The sequence below is a fragment of the Calidris pugnax genome, unplaced genomic scaffold (genome assembly GCF_001431845.1).
Source record: "Calidris pugnax isolate Ruff unplaced genomic scaffold, ASM143184v1 scaffold11, whole genome shotgun sequence".
Lineage (NCBI taxonomy): Eukaryota > Metazoa > Chordata > Aves > Charadriiformes > Scolopacidae > Calidris > Calidris pugnax.
Genome location: NW_015090803.1, coordinates 11,447,407 through 11,475,401, shown reverse-complemented (window position 1 = coordinate 11,475,401; position 27,995 = coordinate 11,447,407). Strand labels below are relative to the sequence as shown.

Here is a 27,995-nt window from a genome sequence, read left to right as displayed (position 1 = left end):
CAGTCATGCAGCAGGTCCTGGATAACCTTACTGATCTGCCCACGTCAACAGGCGCTGAAGAAATAGACCTGATTTTCCTGAAAGGAATTATGGAAAACCCTATTGTAAGATCACTTGCTAAGGTATTTAAACTTGCTGCTCTGAGTAGAATCTGGAAATATTTTCACTTTTAAAATATTGTGTGAACATTGAGTATGGATTGAGTTAGTAACAATGGCTTTTAGGGATGGTACATCTTATTAAAAGAGTTGAAGGAGTTCTTGAAGGTGAAGATTTGGTACAATGTAATTTCTATGCATGCTGATTTCTTGTTGTATGGAAGATTCTAGAGGAAAAAGAAAAATTCAGAGACTCCAGAAATAATGTGGTAACATTGTTTATAAAGAAAATGTCAAAATACTTGCAATTAGAAGCAGTTGGCTTTAACACAGTCTCATGACCACTGTTGTGTGCAAACCCCATATGCCTTCTAACTTTCAACACTTTTGCCAAAGATGAAAAGTGAGAGTAATAACCTTCTTTCTTCCATGGCATAAACAAGTTTTCTTTTTTTCTTTGGCTTAAAACGACTTTCTGATCAGCCCAGTGAAATATTATCTTCGTGCCCTTTCCTGGATCTCAGAGTAATGGTGGGACCATTGGTTGTCAGCTCTCTGAGACAAGGGCTATCTTTAGTTTTGGTCTTGCACTACAAAGGTCTATTATTCGTAGATGGTAGCAATCAATTCTAAATATGTAAGGTGATATTTACAAAAAATCTGTGGACTCTATAATTAAAATGTAGCTTAAATTGCCACTAGGAGATGGAGTCAATATTGCACAGCACTTAAATTCTTTCTTAGTCTTATTTCATAAAAATAAGTGCCTTTCATGAGGAAAAAACAGTTGACTTAAATGTAGCTGTCTCCTTAATAAGAATAGACATCTGAAAGCAATGCCCTTTTGGCAGGCATGAAATACTCTGTTAAGCTTAAGAATTGTTGTGCAGGGATTTTGCTCAGTATAAAGATCTTGAGAGGAAAACTTCTCATAAGAATTCACATAAGAATTTACTTCTGTTCAGCTGTTCAAAAAAATTGGTTGTAAGTAGAAGACATTGCATAGTAATAAACTTAGAAATAATGGAAGTGTCTCATCTGCTGGTGAGATGACTGCAGAGGGAAAGATTTGTGTACGAAATTTACTAGAGTAAGTAAAAGCATTTTCTTACTTAGAGTTGTTTCCAACTTCTGTATCTGCTGCACACATCATCTTTAATTTAATTTTTATCATGAAGAAAATGTTCATTGCATAGCATTTTTTTCCTATCAAGAATTTTTGCTTTAATGGCCAATTACAATTCTGTGGAATTTAATGACTAGGAGATGTAAAAACGTGCTTGTAATGGAAACAGAGTCTTAACTATAAACTTCGTTTATCTACAATATTGAAAGGTTTTAATTGTGTTCATATGGCATGACCTCACTTATATTTTCTTTTGTAATTATTTCAGTATAAAACCCAAAAACTCAGTCCTAACCAGCAGAGCTAAATAAGGACAAGATCAAAATGACAACATATTTCAGGAAGTATATGTCGTTAATATACGGCCATTTATCTCTGAAAAATACATAAAACTTGTTTTTCTGTTAGAAGAGCTAGTTTTCACAGAATAGGCAATTCTTAGGACCCTGAGATAGTCAGATTATTTAAGCAGATTAATTTTAGACCAGGCCAGAAACATAAAAGCTTTTTCATTTTTCTTTGTTAGTCAATTACTAAGACTCATCATTAGGTAAAGTATCCCAAAAAGGACAAAAAGAAACTTAGGGAAACGTGCCATGAGCCATACAAGCTTGTTTTTTCTTCTCTATCCTTAAAAAACATGAAGATAAGCAATAAGCAAAGTAGTTAATTAGTTTATAATATTTTGCAATGCAAAGTTTGGCTAATCATTTATAATTGTGTTAAGTTCATCTGATACTTTTTCTGTCGGGAGTAAAGGCATTGAAGTGGAAATTACAGATCTTTTTTTCAGATAGGATTCTTTTACTGTACCTTTCCATTTTTTAGTGAGTGGTAGGGGAAAGGGGATGTAGCTGTAATCACTGTAAAGTGCATTTTCCTTCATTTACTGATGTTTAAGCTCAATCCTAAGTAGCGTTTAGAATTGTTATTATTGGATTTGGAACATGCATGAATATTACTCGGTTTTGCTACTGAACTGTCTTATCTTATTTGGGGTGAAGGGTGAGGATATTTGTATTTAGGTTATATTCTGTTGTATTTTAAAGAAAATAAGTGAGAAAGAAGGTAACCTGTACTCTCTAATCTTACAGAGGTGTTGGAGTATGTTTAAAAGTCAATAGAATTGTGTTTCTACTTGCTTGTAAAAAAAGTAAACTTTATAAGAAGGGCGTTGTTTAGTGTGTGTATTATGTAGATAATAGCATTCCCTCATTAAGGAGAATGTGTGTAGGTGCCAAGCTTCTTATGACTTTGTAATCACGGTCATTTGGTTTGGTGTTGGTGTTGGGGAATGTTTGAAATGTCTTTCTCTATATTAAGTTACCCTTTCCCATGTTTGATCATCAGTCCTGCAGAAATAACATTTTATACATATGAAGTAGAATTTAATGCTCGGATGATTTCAAGAACCAAAGCTTTCTGGTTTTAGCAAAAATTTATTTTAACATCTGTTTTGAAGCACTAATAAGAAAGTAGATGTGTGCGCATACCTTCAAATTACATATGTGTGAAGTGTATATAGATGACTCACAAATATATCTGTTATTTGTTGTGTTTTTTACTTGCCAAAGCGATTGGTTTTTTTTTAACTTCTTGCTGCTATGCTGTTGTAAATAACTCTTAATTGAGTGCCTTGAGAATCTTAGTTATTTTTGGCCTCCTCTTATTCCCTAATTTTACTGCACTACCTGTAATAAATAAGTGAAGCATTCGGATTAATAAGATGTTTCTCTTGCAGCAAAAAGCTCCTGCCTTTCAATGAATTAAGTATTTGCAGCATTTAGGAAAGGATTACGCCTGCAACAACTGCTCTAGAAAGAGATAAAAAGTTATCACAACATAGTTGAGGTTGGAAGGGACCTTGAGAGGGTATCTAGTCCAACCCCCTGCTCAAGCAGGGTTACCTGGAGATGGTTGCCCAGGACCATGTCCAGATGGCTCTTGAATATCTTCAAGGAGGGAGACTAACCTCTCTGGGCAAACTGTGCCAGTGCTCAGTCACCCTCACAGTGAAAAAAGTGTTTTATTATGTTTAGACAGAGGTTCCTGTGTTTCAGTTTGAGCCCATTTCCTCCTGTCCTGTCACTGGGAACCACTGAAAAGAGCCTGGCTCTGTCCTTTTTTCTGTATTTATATCCATTTATGAGATCCCATCCTGACTCTTCTCCAGGCTGAACAGTTCCAGCTCTCAGCCCTTCCTCAAATGTGAGGTGCTCCAGTCCCTTTGTCATCTTTGTGGCCCTTCGTTGGACTCTCTCCAGTATGTCCAGAACTGGACACAGTAGTCCAGGTGTGGCCTCACCAGTGCTGAGCAGAGCTCAACTTTCTGGCAGCAGTTTTCTTAGTGCAGCCCAGGATAGTGTTAGCCACCTCTGCCACAGACCTCTTCAGCACTTACTTTAGTTATACAGACTTTCCTTTAGAATTTGCTGTTTTGAAGATGTTTGAATGGGAGGAGCCTGGGGTAAATGCTTCTCTTGCAGATTTTTTTTTTTCTGAGTGAATCCCACAGTTCCTTTTTTTGTCATTTTTCAAGAAGGCACACATGTACTGGGTTCTAAAGCAAAAAAAGATCTAAGGTGCTGTATCATTCAGAGTGGACTGTTTGGTGTATATAGCATAGAGGTTACAGGAAATAAGGACACACAAGAATCTCTGACAGGTGCTGCTCATAAAGTTTGCTGAGTCACATAGTTAAGCATGCAAAGTCCTTCAGCAGTTTATAAAGATAAAATACACGGATTATACCATATGTATTTTTTTCCGGCTTTCCTGTTAAAGATTGCACCAATAAATTATTTAAAAGGTTTATAAATTGGAACTGCTTGAAATTTATTTACAGTATAGTCTCATATATTTAATCTTACAGGCTCATGAGCGACTGGAAGATTCTAAACTTGAGGCAGTCAGTGACAACAACCTGGAGCTGGTGAATGAAATTCTTGAAGACATCAGTCCCTTAGTAAATAAAGATGAGAATATTGCAGAATTGGTTGGAATACTCAAGGAGCCTCATTTTCAGGTGCCACCTTTTTCCTGTGTATTACCATCTGAACTGTCTCAGTATCTACATATGGATCTAGAAATAATAACCAAGCAAAACCTGACCTGTAGCAAACTTGAATATGTAGGATTTTACTCTGAATGAAAGGTAAAACAGAAGCCATGTGGGGTTAAAAATGAGCATGATTTTTATGTTACGATATCACCTCAGGAATATCTTCACTCATTGTATGAAAATCCACTGGAATTTCTGTTATAAATCTTGGACAAACATTTACTTCCTATATGACTGGAGTTTCCATAACAATTCCCTGAAGGTTTTATCCTTAGTATTTCGAGGTGGTCTCTCTCAGTTCCTGATACTGACCAGTCTGCACTTGGGGACATGAATTATGAAAACTAATACTACTATATTCCTGACCCCAATTTTTCTGTCTTTTGATCAATATTTTAATCTATTTGAGAACCTTACTGCTTATCCAAAAGTAGCTTAGTTTCTTTAAAAGACTTTGATAAAGGCCTTTTGGAAATTGGTCTATATTATCAACTGTAACTGCCTCACTGCCATGCTTGGTTACTCTTTCAAGGAACTTAACTAGATTTGAGAAGCATGACTTCCCTTTATTAAAGCATGTTAATGCTTTCCCATGATCTATGTTATTCAATCATTCTGTTTTTTATGGAAACTTCTAATTTGTGTTGTATCAACATCAGTCTTACTGGTTTGCAGTTTGTTGACTGTTCCTTGGAACCCAGTTTAAAAATTCATGTAATGATTATTGCATGCTATGAAGAAGATTGCGTGCTGCTGCTTTCACTATACCATTGCATGAGTCATGGGTATGTAAGAGAAATAAGCTATTTCTAGAGCTCCCTACTTCATTTGCTGCAAAACCTGGATGGGACAAAAGAATTAGGTATGAAAGGAAGAGAAAAGACTATTTGATGGTTAAGATAGTTAAATGCTGCCCTGGAGAACTAACCTATCCTTCACTCTGTCAGAATTAGAGTTCATTAAAAAAAAAAAAGAAAAAGTCTGAAGCAGCTGTAAGTTGTTGGTTTGGTTTTTTTTCATTTCTAAGTGCTTGTTGTGAGTCTCGTTTGCAGAAACAATGAGTAGTTTTGGCTGCTGCATACAGGCAAAAAGCAGCTAGCAACTTACTTTTTCAAAGTAGATCTGAAGTGATTCAGTTTGGAAACCTAAAATTAGGGCATGCTTTTCAGCCCTTAATTCTGTGCTTCCGTTCCCCGTCTGGAGGCAGGCAACATAGACAGCTGAGGCCAAAGTAGTATTGTTAATGTTAAAGTGTTTTTATTTAACTGATATCATCATTGTGCCCACTGTAGCAGAGCTTTTAGGAAAATTTACAGACCAAAATGTGGGTGCAGTACTCTTTCTAACACTTGGGGAGGCTACCTCTCTCTCTCTCTCTCTCTGAAAAGGATACAGAAAATTAGCTCAATACTCAAGAAATAAGTGCTATCCTTTCTGCTTCATTTGGCGCAAGGAGGCATATTCCAATTTCTGCGAGAAGGGACCTGTAAGGAAGAATAGAAAAACAGAATGTCATTTGTAATTATAGAAAATGTAATTTGCATCCCTTCTCCAGTTCAGTAACTGTGTAAACAAGCTATCTTGACTTGACTCTAGTAAGTTTCACAGACACTATTGTGTAACTGTTTTAGAGGCAGATTCTGTGTTTTACAAATGAATGGTGCCACTTTATCACAGCGACATTTTACAGTTGTAACCTGCCTTGGCATACAAGTATCAAATGTGGTATACAAGTCCTCAGTAGCATAACCTATTTGAATTTATCATTTAGTGCCAAAAGTACCGAATTACGGAGCTCCATTTCTTTTGCATATTTTTATAGAAGAACACTGGGGATGGACTGGCTTCTGTGTTTGACTGTTTGTTCCCTCCTCCCTCTGTTTTCTCACTTCTCCTTTCATTCCTTTATTTTAGTTCCCTTCCCCTTTTTGCGTCTTTTAGTTTTAACTGAATTTTTCAAGAGTCAAAGTGTGGAAGATACTAAGTTCTTCTGAGTGCCATGGTACTGATGGCTAGCCATCAGGCCGATAGGAATTGCAGAGCCAGCTGACACAGGCAGTGCATAGAAAAGGCATTAGCAAGCCTTACCAGACAGTAGCCTGAGAGCAGAAGAGAGGAGTGGTAAGAGAGGTTGCCTTGGGAAAGGAGGGAGGAGTTGAAAGTATCGCACAGTTGGAGTTACTTTCACCTTTCCAACAATTATTCAAGCCATTCATGCCAAACAGTAGATTCTGCTGGCAAAAAAACGCTTAATCTGAAAAGCAGCCAATATTTTCTTCTAATAGTTAGCTTTATAATGGCTAATCATACCTTTAAAATGTTTCATTTAGAAAAGTGATTGTAAGGTCTCTCCTAGACAGGTCTTAATTTATAGGGTTATTTTCCCCACGTATTCATGCCTTCTTACCAGCCCCTCTGGTTTCTCCAAGATCTTAAATGATTTCCTCACTTTTTCAGAACAGCCTTTAAAAATATCTTTTCACATGTACACAAGGGACTTGTAGTCCATTTATTAAGCCCTAATATTTAAACAGTGTTATCAGAGAAGACTAGTACATATTTAGTACATAAAGGAGAAATGGAAGTATTTTAAGTACTTTTGAGGCCTGAAGCGTTAGGAAAGGAGTCCTGAATATAAGACCTTAGAGTTGTTCTGCTCTTGTGTATTCCTCCCTGGCCCTCATTTGTAATTTAATTGTTCTATTGAATCACAGTTGGAAAAACAGTTATTATATAGGGCAGGCAATTCTTTGTAAAATGTATAGATCGTGCTGAGAATTTTTTTAGGATAAACAAATTTTGAATTTGAACTTGGCTCCAGCACTGTAGAAGCCTTAGATGTTTAATGTTTCTTTGTTTACTGAATTTTTAATCAATTTTTAATTTTTTTTTAACCTGTCAAATTAGTACAGCTAGAGAAAGCTGCTGTGATGATGTGAATATTCTAAATTTATGGATTGCTTATGACAGTATTTTGTACGTGACTTGTCTCACAGAAGACTCCATGTCTGTTGTGTGATATCTTAGAACTCTGCATATCACAAAAATGCCTGGTTCCAGCAACCTTGCCATTTTTTCTATGAGAACCTTCCTACAGTTACCCAGTCTCGGATAGTCAGCTGATCCTGTTTACATACCCTCTGTAGAGGAAACTTTGAACTGGTTTATGCCTGTTGATTGTTCAGCCCATGTTGTTTTGCACATTTTGGCAGTGGTTTTATAAACATTTTAGCACCGGGAAAGCAGAGATTGCAGAGGAGCTCAGGAGCACATTACGTTTTCCAATACCGTAAGAAAGAAACAAGTCAAGTTCATGTGACTATTTCTCAGGTCACTCAACCGTATTACTGAAATAAGAAAGTCACTGAGTGACATAAAATGTTGGCGTGTAGTCTGGCAGTGGATACAGACACATTGCCAGGTGGCTTTAAGTGTTCAGTCTTAGGACTGTATGCCGTGACCTGGCTGGCTGGAAGCAGTCCTCTAAAACTGGTGTAGATTCTTGAGTTTTAGAACTGAGAGTTAGAAATGGGAAGGTGGTAACCTAACTATGGCTTGTTTTAAGGAAACCAGTAACTGCTTTTCTTAAAGAAACCTTGTTATAGTTGTTGGCAGCAACGTGCAGTGCCTGATAGTCCTTTTTAATTTGAAAAGGGTGACACAGACGGTTAGCTTAGTAGTATTTTTTGATTGTGGGGCAGGTTATAACCCATAAATTATATGAGCTGTACAAACACAGTTATGTGTAAGGCTCCGTTAGAAATCTAGTGGTTTGTGGCCAGAAAGTTTGGGAACAACTTTTTCTAGCATGTGACTGAAAGAGAAAACTGAAAGTGTCATACTGGTGTATCTTCTTGGTTTTGTCAGTGGTAATGTGTTAAAATGTGTAATTGATGCTAGTTGGGTTCATTTTGGAAATGTAGAAAGATCCAAAAATGTTGCTTGCAAACATTGGCAAAGAGAGATCTGTTCTCCTGGTTTCTGGATTAGATGTGTCTTGGATAATGAAGAATTAGAAATTGCTACCATCTGACAGCTGCTTGATTTAATAAATGATTGTTTTTCCTATTTAATTTGATTTGGTTTATGTCCACAGTATCAGAGCAGCCACAATAAAAGCAGCTGTCTCTTCAGTCTTAATGGCAGGGGCAGAATGAGTGAATTAGTACCTCCTTCTAACCTCAAATTGAAGTCTCAGCAGGGTCGTGATGTAATGGGCAGATTAAAATGACTGTTCAGGTTTGTGACACTTTGAGGACTTGCATGTTGAGCTTATAACTGAACTAATAAGGTTGCATAACTTTTAGGTTAGAGGTGGCTTACAGAAGGATGGAGCCGACTGCATAGCAAAATTGTTACATTTTCTTAAATGTTTTCTGCTCATCTGCTCTGCTTTCTAGTAGTTTGCTGTCTTCCCCTGGCATGTGCTCATCACTATCAGTCATAGTCCCTGTGGTGTCTTCTCTTTTTAGCTACTGTGATCTGACTTAGGACTGAATCTCAGCAGGTCACTGTTTGAAACAAGGCTATGTTCTTTGAGGCATCTCCTCTACTTCTTTTCTTCTTTCTGTATCTGTCAGTGAGACTCTCTGTGCTAGAGGATGCTTTGTCTTGAACTACTGCATATGGTGGCTATAAGGTGGCTATAAGGTGTGCCTTTTCCTCTTTAAGACAGGAAATTTCCACTAACTTCACAGGTTTGATCTTGTTTTACCTATATGTATTGTCTTATAATCTTTTCTTTAAATCTTAAAGTATCTTCTATGAGAAAATTGGGTATAAATGTCATTGTCTCCAAAAGACATTTGTATTTATTTGCATTTCCTCCTATTGCTTTTTATTTATATATGTGGATTGGTGAAAACACCATTAACTGTAAGGTCTGAGCACTTATCTTCCAGAAAGTTAATTCTGTTGACTTGATTTGTTTGGTGCTAGAATTCTGCCTTGGCTGTATACAAGCAGAAAGCACTCATTCTGCAGATTGCTAGAAATCCTTGCATACCTGTAATTATCCAAATTACCGCGGAGGAAAACTATTTTACATTAAACACAAGTAACTAATGATGAGTTATCTTCATTTTTTTTGCAGTGGGTTGTTTGTTTACTTTAACCATTTGCTCAGATACTGTCTCATTATATGAAAGACAATGTTAGGTACTTTTTTTTCCATCTTCTTCCCTGCTATTTCATACATTCTTCCCACTTTCATTACGTTTTTCTTATACTTCCTTATGAGGAAGCATTTGTATTCACAAAAGAGAGCATATTTGCCAAGACAGTAGGTTTATCAGTACATGTGAGTACTTATATGTCAATTTTTGCTCCATTCTATGTGAAGTAAGAGTTTTATGGTGTGGTACCAAAAGGACAGATTCAGTGGTTATTCAGCACTAAGTCCTTTTGCAAAAGGTTATTTCATGATTAACAAAAAGGCTTTTCCTGTTCCTTTGCAGTCACTCTTGGAAGCACATGATATTGTGGCTTCAAAATGTTACGATTCCCCTCCTTCTAGCCCAGAAGTCAATAATTCTTCAGTGAACAACCAGATTGTTCCAGTAGATGCTATTCGTATCCTTGGAATTCACAAAAGAGCAGGAGAACCACTGGTAAGTAATTGAAGATAAGTGTGTTTTTCATTTAAAGTGCAAGTGAAAACATTTGCATGTGCCTGATTTCTTGCATTATGATTTAATTATTGCTATTAAGATGTTGTGTGATTAAGTGGGTGACAGGACCAGTGTGGAGAGGCTGAAATAAGAAGATACTTGTGTGTTGTTCATTCTGTTCTCTTTAAAAAAATTATGGGATAGTGAATAGGCAGTCACTAGGCTGAATGACTAACACAACATCTGTCTGGTCCTGATAGAAAATGACAGGATTGCACAGAGTCAAGAACAATAGAGTCATTGTTCAGTCGTATGAAAACCTTGTCTGAAAGTACTTTTGTGTCACCTGGAGCTTATGTGTGTATTAGGAACTTTTACACTGCCATAACTGTTGCTGTCTGTTTGCACTGGGGTGGATAGAATATCCCATAGCTGTGTATTTTTGCTCGAGATAATGGTAAAACGAAATTGAAGTTCAAACGATGGTGAACTAGGTGTCCCATACCTCTTTCAGGGTGTTACGTTTAGAGTTGAGAACAATGATCTGGTAATAGCCCGGATTCTTCATGGCGGGATGATAGATCGACAAGGTCTTCTGCATGTCGGCGACATTATTAAAGAGGTGAATGGCCACGAGGTTGGAAACAATCCAAAGGAATTGCAGGAACTGCTGAAAAATATTAGTGGCAGTGTCACTCTGAAGATTCTCCCCAGCTACAGAGATACTGTTATTCCTCAACAGGTCAGTAGCACATTTCTAACAATTCTGTCTAAAAAACCTCCTCTTTGGTACTTTATCGCATGAGATTATTTTGAGATTTTGGATTAGACGTATTTTAATTGTTTTGTGTATTTAATGCTTGCAGGGCAGCTAAACCGTAGATACCTGTTTTCACCATTTAATATGTTTTGGAAATGGGTTTATTCAATATCATATTGAATAAGCCTCATATGCTTGCCTAAAAAATTCTAATAGAATTCAGAAACACATTGAACTCAACAGATGAGCTTGAACTCCCTGGCTTAAGTCGGAATTTGGGTGGTGGCTTTTCCTTAGCCTTCTGTTGTTGCTGTAGGCTGTTGATTTCTCCACTGCAAAAGTAACTTGTGGCTCTAAAATCAGTGCATTTGAACCATCTTATGAGACAGTCCTTCAGGTAGTGAGTCTTAATGCCCATGACTGTGATGGGTTATGCTTACATGAGGAGATGCGGAGGCAATGTGCTCTTTTTGAGGCAGGTGTAACTGCTTCCTTTACTCCCCAACCTGGTAGAAAAAAAGTCAAAGATATTTCCAGTCTACTGGTGCAACTTACTGGTTCTTCCCCTGCATCAAAATGGAGTCTTAAGCAGGCACGTATCGTGTTTGTTTTAAAACATTGAGTTCATGGTGAAATTAATTCTTAAGAGTCCACAAGCCTTGAATACAGTGTTCGCATTCTGAGAATTTTTTTTATTTTTAAGTAATTTAAAAGTTGGGCAGACATAGTGCTTAGAGATATAGTTTAGTGATGGCTTCTGTCAGTGGTAGGTTGATGGTTGGATTTGATGATCTGAAAGGTCCTTTCCAACCTAGGCAATTCTATGTATCTGTAATTGAGTTGGACATACCGAAATGCAAAAATGTGTGTTTTGTAATACGTTGTCCAAATAGAACAGTTGGCTTTTTATTTTTATCATGAAGCTCTTTCAAACAAGGTTTACACTGTTGATTATTCTACTCTCTCAGCTGGTATATGCCAGTTTTTTCCATATATTGTACTTTACTTGCCAAATTCAACTTTGATCATGTCAAACTCTTTATGCTGTAGGTAAAGATGTTACTTCATTTTGACAGAGAAATTAGTAAGAATGTGTTCTATAATGTTTAAGCTTTGTAAATTTTTACACATTTCAGGTTTTTGTGAAGTGTCATTTTGATTATAATCCATATAATGACAACCTCATCCCATGCAAAGAAGCAGGTTTGAAATTTTCTAAAGGAGAAATTCTTCAGATTGTAAACCGGGAAGATCCAAATTGGTGGCAGGTTGGTAAAAAGATTGAAAAAATAAAATAAAAACCTGAAAAGCTTCACCAGTTGCCTTAATAATAAACTTGTAATCGTCTTCCATTTAACAGTAGATATAAGGAAAAATATTTACACTGCAATATACTACACTGTTAATATCAAGATATTAACAATTGAAATACTAGAGAAAATTGAATGGTATAAATTGTGTATGTAACACTCATTTTGCTATTACTGCTATTTATTTGTCTTTTTTCTTACACGATAAGCCTAGACGATCCAAAATCAGTTTAAGTGCACAATTTCTAGCAGAAAGTCTTAGGCTGATTGTGTTAATTATGGTAAGACTTCCCTGACAGTGACTGTGGAAGAAGTGGACCCCTTCCTGAGTGCTCAGAGTTAAGGAGAGAGAAGGGAGTTAACCCTGGGGATTTGAAGAGGGGTGAGAATAGGTATTTGGAGAAGCTGTATCTTTTATTTCCACAGTGGTGGTCAGTGTCTGTGAGCTGTCATAATGTTCATAATCAAAGTGTTTGGCACTATTTCAGATATTAACAGTTCATCCTACTTTAAGGTTGTATTTCTACATTCAGTCCTTCAGTAGAAATGTAATCCGGTGCTTATGGTATTTTTATTTTTTCTAAGACATTATACACAGAGTTAAGCATCATCAGTGCCCTTGAAAGTGGGATGAGTGTATCCTTAAGATGCTTTTCTCAAATTGCAAGTGGCAGGGGCAATCTAGGCAAATAGTTTAGCATTATTAATTTTCCTTTCTACCCTTAGATTGCTCACTCTTTGCTAGATAACAAGCAATAGTGAGCCAGACGTTACTTGAGAGCAATATATATGACTTCTTTAAGGGCAACAAAAGTACTCGGATATACATCAACAACTGTGACTTCTTTAAGGGCAACAAAAGTACTCGGTACTTGCTAAATTCTGTTGCTTGTCAGTGACAGTAATAACAGAAAAAAAAGAGACTTAAGAACTGTGAGGGAAGACAGAAAATGTATTACTGCCAAGTTAATTAATTTCAGAAGTTAGAGACTCCAAAACTCTGGAGCGGTTTGACATTTAGCTTGCATGCTGTCTCCTGTATTGCTTCTCAGATTCTCCAGTTGTAACCTGTGGGAGTCCAGGGGAAATAAATCTTGAAACATTTGATCAGTGGCAAAAATGTAATGTGTTAAACCAGTATAGTGTGCTGCAAGGATTGCTGTGCACATCATGCCACTGGGAAAAAAAGATAGTTTTTCCCTTGTGCTTTCTAGAAATGCTAGACTGTTTAAAAACTTGCTAACTATGAAAAATCAGTTAGTCATAGGTAAAAGCATACAAGTTGAAAAGCAAACAGTTCCTGTTAGCAAGAGAGAGGCCAACCACGTATGGACAAGAAAAGTGTAACATTTCATAACTAAGTGTTTGTACATCTTAAGCTTGCTGAGAATTGAGCTTGCCATGAAATTATTTTATAGGGAATCTTTGCCAAACTTTCATTACTAGGAATACTGAAGTTACTAAGATTTTTAAATCTGTTAGTGCAAAAAGCTTGAAGGCATGATTAGGCATGAAAGTCTTGAGATTTGTCACTTGGGAGTTCAATATCTGGAGCCATAGAAATCCTTTTAGGATTTTGATGTCAAAGGTTTATGGCTATAGGAGCTTACTAACTTAATGGGAAGCAGTAATGAAACTTCTATTTTATTTTTTTCCTGAATTCTAGTACTCAATGCCAAGATGCTGCTACTGTTAGACAGACTTTTAATACCCACATCTGAGTTTAAATTGCCAAGTCTCCATAGTAAATGTATCAATACTCACATTGCGAAACTCGGGCAGTGTGAAAGTCACCCAACCCCACATTGATGAGAAAAATGCTTCCCACAAGTAACCTATGATTTTCTTTTTTTTTACCCCAGGCTAGTCATGTCAAAGAAGGAGGAAGTGCAGGGCTTATTCCTAGCCAGTTCCTGGAAGAGAAGAGAAAGGCCTTTGTTAGGAGGGACTGGGACAACTCAGGTGAGATTTAATGCATTTCAGGCATAGGATTTGATCTGACTCCATTTGTTTTGCTTTTCCTGCCTTTGTAGATACTAGAAAACTACTGTGTGAGAATACACAGAATATTGCAAAATGCTAATTATTATATTTTGGCTTTGACTGAAGGACAAAAGCTGAAGTCTATGCTTAGTCTTCATAGATATATGAGTCAGTTTTGCCACCTGCTGATGAAAAGCTAAATAAGGTGGGAAAGGCATAAGAATTAGCTCCTTTTTTTTTGGTTTAATTATGTTTTTATAGTATGCACTGAAAGTTAACAAATTAATCATGTTTGAAGAATTTTTCTGCTGCTTTTTACAAAGCTTTCTAGGGAAATTAACTTTTTCTCTGTGTTTGGTTCTTACTGTACTATTTGATGTGTACGAAAATAGATGTGATCTCCTACCCTAGAAGATATGAAATTCTAAAATAGTCCTTATAAATTTAATTAGATTAAACTTGCATATGTTCATGTAATAAGCCCTGGAAAAATACGTTTAACAAAAATGATGAGTTTGTCTCAATTTTTATTTCTAGGGCCTTTCTGTGGAACAATAAGCAGCAAAAAAAAGAAAAAGATGATGTATCTCACTACAAGAAATGCAGGTATCTCTTAATATTATGTATGAGTCAAATTTCTCTAGGCTTCTAAACTTTGCAGTCTAGTGTTTTCAAAGCTGAAAGATTTCCCATTCTGATGAGTCTTGAATTTTCTTCTTGGAAGTAAAGGTAACAATCTGACCTTATGCTGCCTATGAAAGGGTATCTGTTTTATTCCCATGCCAATTTAAAGCTAGAAAGCTTGTATCAGACTTAATGCCCTTTGAGTACTATTTATATTCACACGTGGCCTGTTGATATAGAGCAGGACTGCTTTATTTTTTTTTTTCTTGCAGTACTGTGTATGAAGTATTTTTTTTGTCCATTTCTCAATATAGAATTTGATCGTCATGAAATCCAGATCTATGAGGAAGTAGCCAAAATGCCTCCTTTTCAGAGGAAGACACTGGTCTTAATTGGGGCCCAAGGAGTGGGGCGAAGGAGTTTGAAGAACAGGTTTATAGTACTGAATCCTACCAGGTTTGGAACTACAGTGCCATGTAAGTTGCCAGCATTGTATATATCGTATACTAAATATATATATGTATACATATATACACAGTATGATATTGTAATATCGTACAGTGAGTCTCTGATTATCTGCAAAATATCTGATGTTTATCCCAGTGATTCAGGGTAGGAGTAATTTTATCACAGTGTAAAAGTTGTATAGAGTGGGAAAACAAAAGACTCTTTATCTTCTCAGGCAACTGAACTAACGTATGATGACAGTGAAAATATTTGTAACCAGCAATTAAATGTTACTGATGCTGCAGAAGAGCTATTTTTGCATGTGCAGTATTTCAGTCTGGTAGGTTTCTTCAGTGAAAGTCGGCATCAGTTACCGAGGGGATTCTGGAAGTTTCCTAGTCTCCTGTACTGAATAGCCAGTGGAGTTTCTCAGGTCTGCCATTTAGTTTTCCATCTGTAGAAGCTCCCTAGGCTTTATAAATTGTTACTGTAGTATTAGAAATGTAGGGAAAAGCAACAAACTTCCAATCAAACTGAAGTGTTTGTGATCTCCAAGATTTTTATGACAATCTGATGTTTCAATACATCTCGCCTTAAGCCCATGATCTTTATTTTTTTTCTCCCTGTCAGCTTCAGAAAAGACCCCTTCCCTTACTCACATTCTGTTTTCTTGCCTTCCATCCTGATAGTTACTTTGCTCATTTACAAGATCTTCATTTTTTTTTTAACTGCCCCCTCCTTTTGCTGCTGACCGGAGAAATCCACCCTACCTGCATTATTATTCTCCTCCTGCCACCTGCTTTTCAGAATATCAAAACCAGTCGGTTCCTTTCTGCTTTCAGTGGGCAAGGAGCAGATCTGATAATAGGGGAGGAGGGACAGGTCTCAAAGATAAATTGTGCAACACGAGAAAACCAGTTTCTCTCACTTGCTGAATCTGTAACACCAAAACCAGCCAAGGCACTAAGAATTGGTATGTGTGACTGATAACAAGGTTCACTTCTCAGTGTTGCTTTTTAAAGAAGTCTTCCCCTAGGAATCTCATTATTTTATATTGGCAAAACAGTAAGAAACTTTATTACTTCTAAAATTCTTTATTCCCTTTCAAAAAGGCCCTCAAAATTACTGGTTTCTTTAAAATGCTATTTAGATGCTTAAATATATAGAAGTAATGCGATGCATTGTTAAAATGCATTTGCTTGGAGCTCTTGTTCACCCCTCAAAGGCATAAAAATTAACTTTTCCAACCTAGCAATCTGACAATGTGGTCACACACATGCAGTACACAGTTTATTGTATATAGAATATCCTCTCTACTTTTGATTTTAAGTAGGATAATCAGTAATCTTACTTGGCCTGTTTCTCCAATCAGAAGAAAACTCTCCTGGTTGTTCACAAATGAATATTGGGTTGTGTGTTGGGGTTTTTGGTTTTTTTGAGTTTTGGGGATTTTTTAAATGGCTGAAACATTTAAATGGCTGAAACAGTGAATCCATTTCGCTATGGGGAGAAGCATGTCCTCGGTGTTGAGTTCTAATCCATCAAATGGTGCTCTGTGTGTCTTTTTTTCTTCACTGTGAAGAAACTGTGAAGTCATCTTCTGGCTGTAAACTGTTAAAGCTCATTCTCCAAAATTTATTTCAAACTGATATGATTACTTTTTGTATCCTATAAACCATTATAGCTTTAATCTTTCTGTAAAATCTTGGCTAAAACTAGATGTTCTAGTAATAACGTTTATTGCTAACAGCTTGAGAAGATCATTTCTCCTGGGATGAGCATTTTCTATAATGATGATGTTGATAGGAATTACTGGAAGGGGGAGAATGGTTTTCACTTGTATCACCAACTTGCACCAAGTGGGGATGTGGCACTAAGTGGTGATACAAGTATTACCAAAAGGATCCACTCACTGTTATCTTTAATATATTCTAGAGTTCAAATCTAATTAAATGCAAGCAGTGGGCAGATAATATGATGATAGGACAGCAAAGTGGGTGATAATCTGATTTTATTTCTTTTTATTTAATTTTATTTATTTTCACTGCCTTGCTTAAATAATGTCTGTGCTGCACAGTTTAGCCAATACCCAAGACAGCTGCTAATGTTTTACTTAAATACAGGCTTTAATCTCTCTGTGGTGAATTTACCTTGCTTTAAAAAGGGTAAGTTGTCCTGGAAAGCAGCATTATCTGGCCTCCACCCAAGTTGTGCTACGGTGGCTGGGCTGCTTCTGATATTTAAGCTAACTTTCTGTGGAGCTGGCTCTGGTAATTCTACTCTGAATAACAGGGCAAATAGAGCGAGCAAAGTATGTGCTAAGGTTTGGGAGGAGCAGATTTTGATGTGTGCTCAGTTATTTTCAGAAGTACATTTGACGTTTGGGAATTAAATTTCCATTTGATTTCCAAGCCTTGTAAATAATTACTTTATTAAGTGAATAATTAAAAAGATGTTATGAAAGAGCATTATATATGGCATGAAGGAGTAATAGGCAATAAGCAAATGGGTTGGTAAGCAACTTACAGGAAAGAATAGAAATAAAGGGAACAGAAGGGGCTTGGCTCAGTTTTGAAACTTGCACTAGAATAATTAATTAATCTGTATATGGAGCAATTATAACTGTATATTAATGTGTATTATACTGTCCCTAATGTAATAGGCAGTCCATATTTGTATTGCAAATATAAAAATAAAGCATTCAATTTCTATTTTAAATTTTTTGTTTAGTTACTTCAAGAAAGCCCAGGGATGATGAAAAGGATGGGCAAGCGTACAGATTTGTGTCACGAGCTGAGATGGAGATGGATATCAAAGCTGGCAGATATTTAGAGCATGGAGAATACGAAGGAAATCTTTATGGCACCAAAATTGATTCCATCCTTGAAGTTGTTCAGACAGGAAGGACCTGCATCTTGGATGTGAATCCACAGGTACATCATTTATAACGTTACACTGCACGTGCAGGGGTGGAACGCTGCAGAGATCTGCCTTTGCATTGGAAGGCTTCTTACCTGGTTTAGAGATTACAGTAGTGACTGGATTCTGGTATCTCTGGCCCTTGGTTGGAACAGGTTAAAAAGATGGAAAAAAACCAGCTTAGATTCTGCGTAGAAGAGGAGTCTTGCAGAGCAGTAAGTGATCTTTTTAGCCAAGGGAAGAACGATGCTGAGCATCTCAAAAGGAGAGGAGTTTCTAAAATAGAAATAAGAATCTTTGCGTATGTGTTTCTGCCCATTGTAACAGATAGTTTTGCAGCGCCCCTTAAGCAATGGGGACATGTGGTGAGTCACTCTCAAACTTAGGGTTTTTTTTTCTTTTTCTTCACTTCTAGGCTCTGAAAATATTGAGGACTTCAGAATTCATGCCCTATGTAGTGTTTATTGCTGCGCCAGAGCTGGAGACGTTGCGTGCTATGCACAAGGCTGTGGTAGATGCTGGAATTACAACCAAACTTCTCACTGTAAGCAGATTATTTCATATGTAGTTTGCTTTGAACAAGATATTCTTAGATGTTTTTTTTTACCTTTCATTTTAGATTGAATTTCTTCTGAAATTAATGTCTCTAAGAAAAGTTAGGCAATACTTTTGCTGATTACTTAGTAGAAGTTAATCAAATGCTATGTATAAGGCAGATTGCTTCTTTCTTAAAAATAGACCTCTTACAGAGAAGTGTTGATTACAAAAATTACTTGTAATGTGTTCTTTGGGAAGTGTCACCTTTGATTATTTGCATAGATATTCGACGGTGGGAATTGTTCTTTTATGTAAATGTCTTTCCTTCACTTTCCCCATCTCTCCCTCCCGAAATGTTTTCTTCAGGTTTGTCTTATAATATGTGTGCTTTAAAAATGGAATCTGTAAAATGCAACCAAAAAACCCAAGCAAACAAAAAAAAACCCACACCAAAAGCCCACCACACAAAAACCCCAACGGAATGCAACTAAGCCTTGTTTCCAGGAGCACACGCTGCACTGGGAATGGCTGGGAGCTGCCGGGGTGAGAAGTGTTGAGTAGCTTCTCTGCCCTGAAGTTCCTTGGATTTGTCCTGTAAAACCAAGTGGCACATTTTGTTCATTCTTTCCTTTTCTGAGATGCAGTGTGTGGCAGAGGGAAATGAGACACGCTTCCTCCAGCGCAGCAAATTATAAATTTTCTGTAGGGGTATGAACTTTCCCAGCTGCAGGACCAAAGCAAAAAAAAAAAAGCCAGATTGAGCAGGAGTAAGAAAACTTCTCCTCTGTGTTCAACAGTAAAGTGATCCCATCTGAGAAAAGCCATGGTTTGCTGAAACTCACAGTGGTGGTGCCACAGCTTAGACAGTAGAGGTATCTTGACAAGGCATTCAAAGCAATAAAATGAGTGTGGGTTAATTTGGACTAAATGAATATGGGATTTTTAGTTGTTTTTTTTCCTTTTCAAACCTGTGAGATCCCATTCTCTGAACCACACGAGAGACTGCCGGGTCCTAGTTGTGGATTCTGGCTATTACAGAGTCTATTATCTCTGCGAGTGCTCTGCCCCAAACGAATTTTGTGATGCCTACACAAGAGGGCAAGGTGAAAACTGTCCAGACAACTATAAAAATAACTTCCTGCACTTCCTAATACTTGATTCCCTGGGGGACACCCTTGCCTTTGTTTCACTTGTCATTGTGAATCTGAATATGGGATTTTTAGTTGTTTTTTTTCCTTTTCAAACCTGTGAGATCCCATTCTCTGAACCACACGAGAGACTGCCGGGTCCTAGTTGTGGATTCTGGCTATTACAGAGTCTATTATCTCTGCGAGTGCTCTGCCCCAAACGAATTTTGTGATGCCTACACAAGAGGGCAAGGTGAAAACTGTCCAGACAACTATAAAAATAACTTCCTGCACTTCCTAATACTCGATTCCCTGGGGGACACCCTTGCCTCTGTTTCACTTGTCCTTGTGAATAATAAAGAGGATAGTTACTTTTAAAATATACATTTATGTATCTTTATGGAGTCTAAATCATATCTGTACACATGTATATTAAGAGTATGTTTTCCCACCTCATATTCTTTTCCTTCCGGAACAAATGAAAAACAAATGTCATTTAAATGATCATGTTCTGCTTGCTCGTGGGGCTTTCTTCATGATTTCTACCATCCTAAGCCATTGCAAAAATTCTGGCTCTTGTGGTGCTACATTTGCTTCTCTCCTTCATTGGCTGTGAAGGAAAGTCTATTCACAAACTTCCTTTTTCATTTTAGCTTTTGTATTTGACAACTGTATCAGGACCTGAAAATATTAAAATGAATATTGTCAAGGGGACGAATCTCATAACTGCTTACAAAACAATTGCCTTTGTGCAAAAGCAGAGAGGAATTTTCTAAGAATGTAGGATTAATGAAACGTAAAAAAAATGCTCAGTGGCAGCACTTCATCAAGGCTTCATAATGTAGGATCGTAAATTTCCTGCACGTTTCACAGCTCGTGTCAGAACTGAAAAAATACAGCAGTAGTTTACAAATGAGGAGGAACTGATGTTTGGTGAGCAAGGCTGAAATGTAGCCCCTAAAAGGAGTTAGGTAGCCTAGAGCTTTATCCTGCTAGAATCGTATCTTTCAGTCTTTTATTTCATAGTAGTTTAATTCTTGGGGTTTTGGGTGTTTTCCATGTAAAGAAAGGGCAGAAGTATATTTACATAACTGATTAACTCGGTCATTCCTAAAGCATTCATTTTATTCTCATTGGATCATCAGTTGCACGTGCAAAACAATTAACTGCCCATTCTTCATGTGCTTCTATTGACTTTTTTGAAAATTGCAAGGTTTGCAAACATTTGGTTGCCAAATTTAATGTTATTGGCACAGTTTGTAATATTTTCAGCCTTTTGAATGCATTTGAGCTTACGTTTTCTGTGGATTTTATGATAAAACTTTCATTAATTTTGAAATACATTCAGTATATAGCTTTAAATAGTATGAATGAAGGGCTATTTCTGTTGTATTTCTAAGGATTTCCCAAGTCTTACGTTCTCAGTAACGTTTAACGTCTCTTCAACAGGACACTGATTTGAAAAAAACAGTGGATGAAAGTGCCCGGATCCAGAGGGCCTACAACCACTATTTTGACCTGACCATTGTCAATGACAACCTGGACAAAGCCTTCGAGAAGCTCCAGAGCGCCATCGAGAGGCTGCGGCTGGAGCCCCAGTGGGTCCCCATCAGCTGGGTGTATTGAGATTTCTCCAGAGGAGCTTAAGTAACAAATAAAATGAGCTGCAGCAAACACCCTAACGTGACGTTGTGTAGATACCGACGGTAACCTACGGCACCTGTGCATTTTTAATCTGTGTATATTCAAAAGTACACTATTCTGAATTTTTATAAAAATGTTGAAGGGAAAGTGTACTTAAATATGTAATTTATTTTAATTTTTCTAACTTTTTACAGATAACCTTTCTATTCATATCACATGAAGGAAATGCGTTTAAGCATTTTTATATGTTTTGATTTAGTACCTTTGCCTTTTTCATCTAAGAAACTTTCAGTCATTCACTTCAACATTTACATCTTGGTCTTACATTTTCACTGTGATTACAAAAAAAAAAAGGATACTTGAAACAATTTTGTAAAACTTGTTAACGTCAGTGTTTAACTGGTCAAAAGCCTATAGCTCTTATTAGGAAAGAACACTAATTTCTTTGAGGGTTTTTTTTTTTTCTTCTTTAGAAATTAATAATTTTATGGGAGCAGAATTTTAAATATTAACAGCAGGAACCAACACCCAGCTCCATTGCTTCTTTGGGCTTAAAGTTGATGCATTCTTGATGTTTCACAAAGTCTTGGTGTCTCTTGATGTAGACGACTGTTGTGTGGGTTCCCTCCTACGTGTCTCTGGAAATACAGCGATTGGTACCGTTCCTGGGAGCACCCAAAGGTGCTGGCCTTGGGGAGCCGGTACGCGAGGTAACGGGGTGCTGGTACGTGAGGTAACGGGGTGCAGTCTGAGAAATGGGGAATGAAGGAGCCTGAGAGAGACCCTGGTAACACGGAGCCTTGTAGAGGGACGCTCAATGGCTAGGAGTATTTATTCGCTCTTGGGAAAACACATTGCTTTAAAAAAAAAAAAAAAAGTAGAAAAAAAAAAAAAAAGAAAAAGGTGGGGGTACATTTTCTTTTCATAGGACATTGTTTGATGTTTGTGTAGTGATCTGTGGCTTAATTTCCTGTGAGATCTACTAGTTCGATATTATCTTTTTGAGTATTTGTGTGCGATCAACTGCTGTATTCTTACCAGCGTGATGTAACGGAATTTCTGTGCTTTTTGTTACATTGGTTTTAGTTGGGTTTTTCGTTAGATAGCTTGTGAATTGGAAGCTTCCTGCTAAAAAGCAATGTTGTTTGTTCCTTTTTGTTTTACGACATATTTCCTTTTGTTCAGTGACAGTTCTCCCCTTAGTAGGCTCATTGATATAATCCGTATTAGGTTCGAGTTCATCAATCAAAACTTGTGCTGATGTAAATTTCTGCTTAACAAGAACAAAAGGAAAGTACAGCTTGTCGCTAAGGCTGGCTTTTCTTGTGACCATATTTTATATTACCGTGTCAGCTGTTGTATATAGTGACATCCAGCATCACGTACCAGGTTAGGTGTCTCCACAGAAGTCATCTGTTTGTTTAATTTCTCTTCCATCTGGTGACAGGCACCTGGCTTTGGAATTCTTTTTCAGCACCACGGAATGCTATCAGAAGGCAACTTCCTCAGAACTATTTCTGAAGGAAAAGAAGCTTAGACACTGTAAAACGGTATTGCTTCCTGGGGCTCTTGAAGACTTTTATGTGCACAAGGGAAAAAAAACTGGAGTTGATGCAGTATAGGAAAAGTGTAAGTCTCAAACAAACCACCAGTAACTACAGGTGGTTTTAAAAATCCTATAAAGTTGGTTGTTGTGGGGGAAAAGGGGCAGGGAGGGCTTGAAATCCCAGCGTGGAAAATCTTAGTCAAAACTGCGTATGGCACAGGAGGTCTTTGTGAGTCTTAATAGTGGGATTTCAGTCTTTTAGAGGGAATCTGAAATTCTCCAAGGAAAATTTTACCACTACTTTGTTTTGTTGTTATACTTTTCAGGGTGTGTTTTCTCTGGTTTTCAGTTTGGCAGAGCTTCTAAATGTGGCACCAGCGTGAGAGGTTTATTGTCCTTTCCCAGGGGACATGTTCTGTGATCCTGTCTCTCCGAGGCTGCTTTGGGAGCGGGATGGGGCGTTGTGTGCAGCAGCAATGACAGCAGAGCCATTCCTTGCCTCTTCTAATGATTTGCTGTTGGCACTCTGTGCCCAATGTGACCAAGCTGGGTGTGTGTACTGTGTCATGGGAGACCTACACCTGCTGTAAATAAGATGTGCTGTCTGGACAGATACGATGCCTTTTCATTATGAGTTAGAAAATACTCTATTTGTGATGCCAAAAGTGGGCTGAGCTCCCTCTTCCCTAATGAATGGAATGAGAAGATTGTTCAGTTTCCACACCGTAGTACTTTATATTGCACATATCACTTCTTTTCATCATTTTTTTTCCGTAAGTTTCCTTAACGAAATGAAACACATGAATCCTGGGCACCAAGGTTTAGTCAGGAAAACCTCTCTGCTCCTGTTTGCATCCCAGAGAGAATACTGGCAGAAGAGTTCCCCTAGTTAGCAATATCTCCAAATAGCCGTGTATTTGCTAAAGCCTAAAGCTTTTGCTTTCCCCACAGGGTCACACAGGGGTTTTGCAATCAAGCCGTGGGCACATGGAGCCTGGTGGCTGACGTGTGGTGGTGAGAGTGTAGGTGGGAGTGAGAAGCACAATTCTGAAGCTGTAGGAGAAGATGACTTGCTTAGGGTGCACGCAAAGGTCCTGTCGACATGGCTGCGGGTTTTAATGGGATGTCCACATTCAGGTTCTAAGGAAAAGAAAAAAAACCCACAAAAAACCAAGCACCTCACTCCTTGCATCTAGGAATTAAATCTTGGAAACTGAGAGTTCAGATTGGCAATTATGTGATGTTGGGGGGGGAGAGGAGTTGTTTTGGTGGTGTGGCGGTGGGTTTTGTTTTGTTTTTCAGCAAAATCCAATTTTCATCAGATATTGTGCTTAGTTTGTCACTAACTGGTAGGAAGACTAGAGTGAGAATTACAGGGTTTTTTTCAAAAGAGCATTTTTGGACGTTCTTAGAATGACGGAGCTGTTTCAGCGTATACAGAGAGGTGACAATCTCTACCTGTCAGGCTGTGCCAGATCAGATCTTAGATTGAGACCTGGGGAGAAGGACACTATGGACAGCTAGTTCTGAGCGACTGGAAATATTTCATATAACAGCTGCTTGAAGTATTTTGGAGGAGGAGTTACAATAACTAGGATTTCATGTTTCTCATTCTGTACCGAACATTTATTTTCCAGATACTAACAGGAAACCTTTTCCATTGACTGTTAATGATAACAATAGGTGTGTCTGAGCGAGGTTGAAGATGCTGCTAAATGTTTAAGATATGTGGTATGTATCACAAGATAAATATGTAAGTAGTTTAGAAAAGTAAATTATCAAATAGTTGTCTGTGTATATGTATGTATGTGGATGGTAAAACAAAACCTGCTCACGTCTGCTATCTCATTACTAAGCTACCATGACTTAATCCAGAAACCTACCTGCATGTGAGACTTTAGAACTGGTACACTTCTCTACCTGGTTTATTGTGTTTACTAATGTATATTTTTCTAAATATACAGATATTTCAATCTAAAAATTCTATATTTATCTGTAATTTCTATCTGTTTTGGACAGTGCATGAGGTGCTGTAAAATTCTGTACATATAGAGACTTAATAGAGGAAACACTGTAGTTGCCCTGTGAATGAGGAGTTACACATGAGTACAGGCAGTACGCCAGGACCCCTAAGTTATTTCCTTAAATGCACCAAAAATTCCCTGAAGTGTGCACCAATCTCAACTGTAATGTAAATACTTTGGTGCACGTGTACCCTAGGGGTGACCTTGCTGTCTCTACATGTCCCACTAGCGGGTCTGCTTTAGGTTCTACACCGTGTGGCAAGATGCTGTCAATTGTTTAATGCAGTTTAGTGGGAGAGTTACAATGGGATACGTTGTCTTGCATAGATTTATAAAGGTCTTTTAAAATGTTCTACAAGTGAAATGAAAGTAAAATTGGAGGAGAATTGTGGCGCAGGTGAAGGAAATGGAATTGGTGACCATTGCAGTGACCTTAACCTGTGCCACGGTCTCCCATCAGCGCAGCTCCACCTGCTTGGCCACACAGAGCTTTGTGGAGGGGGATGGCAGGTCAGCTCATCGTGTCCGAATCTGTGCTGATATAAACTGTCACATCTTGGATAGGCTTAAAACCTGACGCTTTTTTTTCCCCCAATCCTCTGTACCATTCTCATGGCATCTTCCAAAATCGTACCTCAGTGACTTGCTGTACAAATGGCCTGTGGCTCGGTGTTCAGGAATTCATCTGGGTTGGGTTGGGAAGAAGGTGACTCAGATACGGAACAGGAAAGTTTTTTTAGTTTTTGAAACAGAAAATTTCTGGCTGGGTCCCCTTGGGAGCCAAGCTTGCCTCTGCTGTGCTTAAGGTCCAGTGGAGAAGGATCAAGTAGAGCAGCACGCCAGGAACCAGGAGGTAGGTTATCACCTGTCTTTACATGTGAGCTCTTAGGTCCTTCACCTCTTCCTTGGTTTCCCACCCAGGCTTCCTCTGTCCTGCTTCTTCATTCAGGCTGAACTTTGATGCAGATGCTGTTCCTCCTGATACCTGTAGTGCCTGCTGCAGTAGGTCCCCGTCACGCCGTGTGCCTGTAGGTACAGCTCTAGGACAAGCTGCAGGTGAAGGGCTGGGGCATCTGTCTTGGAAAGGTGTGTTGGGCCTGTTTGCTGCGTGCAGGGCTTATCGCCTCACCCAAATGCTGAGGAGTGGAAGCACCGTATTGTTCTTGCCAAATTTCACGATACTACTTCTGCAGAAGTGGTGAGAAATGGATTTCTGTGTGTGTAGGTCGGGGTTACTGGATACAGACTCCTGCTCTGCCAGGCCTCTTGCCTTAAAACCCCCTCCCGCCCTCGGTCCCACATGAAACCTCTCCTGGGCCAATAAAAGGATTTCTGTAGCTAAAGCTCCTCTGCTCTGGGTTCTGTGAGGAACTCTCATTGCTGAAGGTGGTGAAATCCTGGCCCAATTTTCATTTCTTTTTTGTCGAGTTTCTTTTTTTTGGCCTTCCCTTTTTGGTTTTCATGTATTTTTAACAAGTTTCCTGATGGGAATTGTCGGGGATTCTCAGCTGCTGTAACTTCCTCTGGTCAGTCCCGAGACAGACGCTACAAAGAGCGAAAACACTTGTAGAGCAACCAAGTGGCAGAGGCAGCTTTGGCTTCCAAATGTATTAAAAACATGCTCGTGTGCATGCACACACACGTGTAGAAATAGAACTGAGGGGTAAGTACTGCAGGTAATTCAGATGGTATTTGCTAATTTACCTGAATTCTCCACGGTGGGAGAATTCTAAAGGGTCACATATTAATCTTCCGAATGCTCAGTTCAGCCGCTGGTTCCACAGCTGGAATTTACCTTTATGGGTAAATTACCTTTACAGGCTTAAAAACAAACCCCAGCTTGGTGAAGGCTCTTACACAGTTTCACCTCCAAATAGATTATTACTTTTTTTTTTTTTTCCGACAGGGTCTCAGCAATATTTGTATTTTATAGAATTAGTTGCACTTGAAGTAAATGTGAATATTGTTCTCAACATTTTTAACCCTTTCCCATGCTAGTGGGGTGTGGAGTTCCTTTTGCTGCCAAGGCAGCGGTTGGATGTGGGATACTCATCCACCCACCTGCCAGCTAATATAGTTACAGTCCTGGAAACACTTTCTCCCTGTTATCCTTTCCCTTTTAATGCCCTTAGCTCCATGGTCATGCCTCTCCACGCACGTGTAGCTGTCCTCGCTGCCAATCCAAGTATCGCTCCATAAGTACCGAGTTACCTACAACACAGTAAAACCTCTTCCCAAATCCCACCTAACTTCTCTTCTTTGCCCTCTTACACGATACAAACTGTAGAGCAAAACGAGTGACGCTGCTTTGGGCAGTTCGGGGGGGAGGGGGCAGCAAAATTGTTGCCTGCAAAAAACTATTTTCTGATGATTTTTTTGTTGGTTTAGGTCTTGTACACAATTAGATATGGAAGTGATGGTTGAAATGTATTTTAACCCCGTGGCAAATGTGTGTTGAGCATCCCATCCCCTCCCCTCCCCACACGTCACCGGCGCAGTGTTTGGGTTCTGGGGTGTAAGAAGGGGGGTCTGGGCTTCCTTAGGTTTCAAAAGACACAGATTTGCTGCTGTCCCACCCCCGACTGGGGAAAGAACTGTAAAATCTCAGTTACCTGTTTGGATTTCAGTGTGTATTAGACATCTGTCACCGTGCCGTTCCTCACCTTCCTCCTTCTCAAAACTGTTTTTGCCTATTGGAAACTCTCCTGTTTTGATTTTTTTTTTTCTTCTAGAGCGTATTAAATTAAACTGGATTTGATATTTGTAAAACTGTAAGAACTGCTCTCCTGTAAAAAAAACCAAACCCTTTCTTTAGCTGAAAAAAGATCTTAACTATTAGCTAAACTTTCTAATGTAAACCTGAAGCTGATTTAGTACCTAATTGTTGTTTGACTACAATAACATAGAGCAGGCTGAGGGGATGGGACTTGTTCTCTTTCTGACTTCACACCGAGAAAGTCAGCGAATCCATCGGATGTTTTTAAATTGTGACTTGTTTTCTAAAACCCCCATTGTCTTTTTTCACAGCTAATATTTTCACAATAAACACAGCCAAACATAAAAACGTTAAATGTACAAATTGTGAAATTCTGTTAATTCCCAACAAAATATTTTTGTATATAATAAAGATTTAATATTGAAAAAATGTAGTTAGCTTTTTTCCCCCAAATTGGGAAATGG

At 38.2% G+C, this 27,995-nt stretch overlaps 2 protein-coding genes across 3 annotated transcripts in view; one reads left to right on the top strand and one right to left on the bottom strand.

The window, feature by feature from the left end:
- On the top strand, nucleotides 1-27,941 carry MPP6 (membrane protein, palmitoylated 6). 2 transcript variants are annotated; one of them, XM_014937820.1, is made up of 11 exons: nucleotides 1-122; nucleotides 4,097-4,249; nucleotides 9,742-9,894; nucleotides 10,409-10,636; nucleotides 11,791-11,922; nucleotides 13,827-13,926; nucleotides 14,485-14,553; nucleotides 14,886-15,047; nucleotides 17,749-17,951; nucleotides 18,353-18,481; nucleotides 21,051-27,941. In XM_014937820.1, exons 1-11 carry the CDS (start codon nucleotides 6-8, stop codon nucleotides 21,225-21,227), a joined length of 1,623 nt encoding a protein of 540 aa, XP_014793306.1. In that variant the 5' UTR covers nucleotides 1-5; the 3' UTR covers nucleotides 21,228-27,941. The 2 variants fall into 2 exon arrangements, with proteins under 2 accessions (XP_014793306.1, XP_014793307.1); XM_014937821.1 differs by having other exon boundaries at nucleotides 6-104.
- The window catches only part of DFNA5 (deafness, autosomal dominant 5), a 55,545-nt gene continuing 49,346 nt past the window's right edge, over nucleotides 21,797-27,995 (bottom strand). The window contains 1 exon segment of the mRNA XM_014937637.1: nucleotides 21,797-21,993. Coding sequence (XP_014793123.1) covers nucleotides 21,797-21,993 — 197 coding nt within the window.

Coding starts and splice junctions, on each gene's coding strand:
- MPP6 (XM_014937820.1), top strand. CDS start 6: ATGCAGCAGGTCCTGGATAACCTTACTGATCTGCCCACGTCAACAGGC. Junction 9,895..10,408: donor AAAGAGCAGGAGAACCACTG/GTAAGTAATTGA, acceptor TACCTCTTTCAG/GGTGTTACGTTTAGAGTTGA. Junction 13,927..14,484: donor GAGGGACTGGGACAACTCAG/GTGAGATTTAAT, acceptor TTTTATTTCTAG/GGCCTTTCTGTGGAACAATA.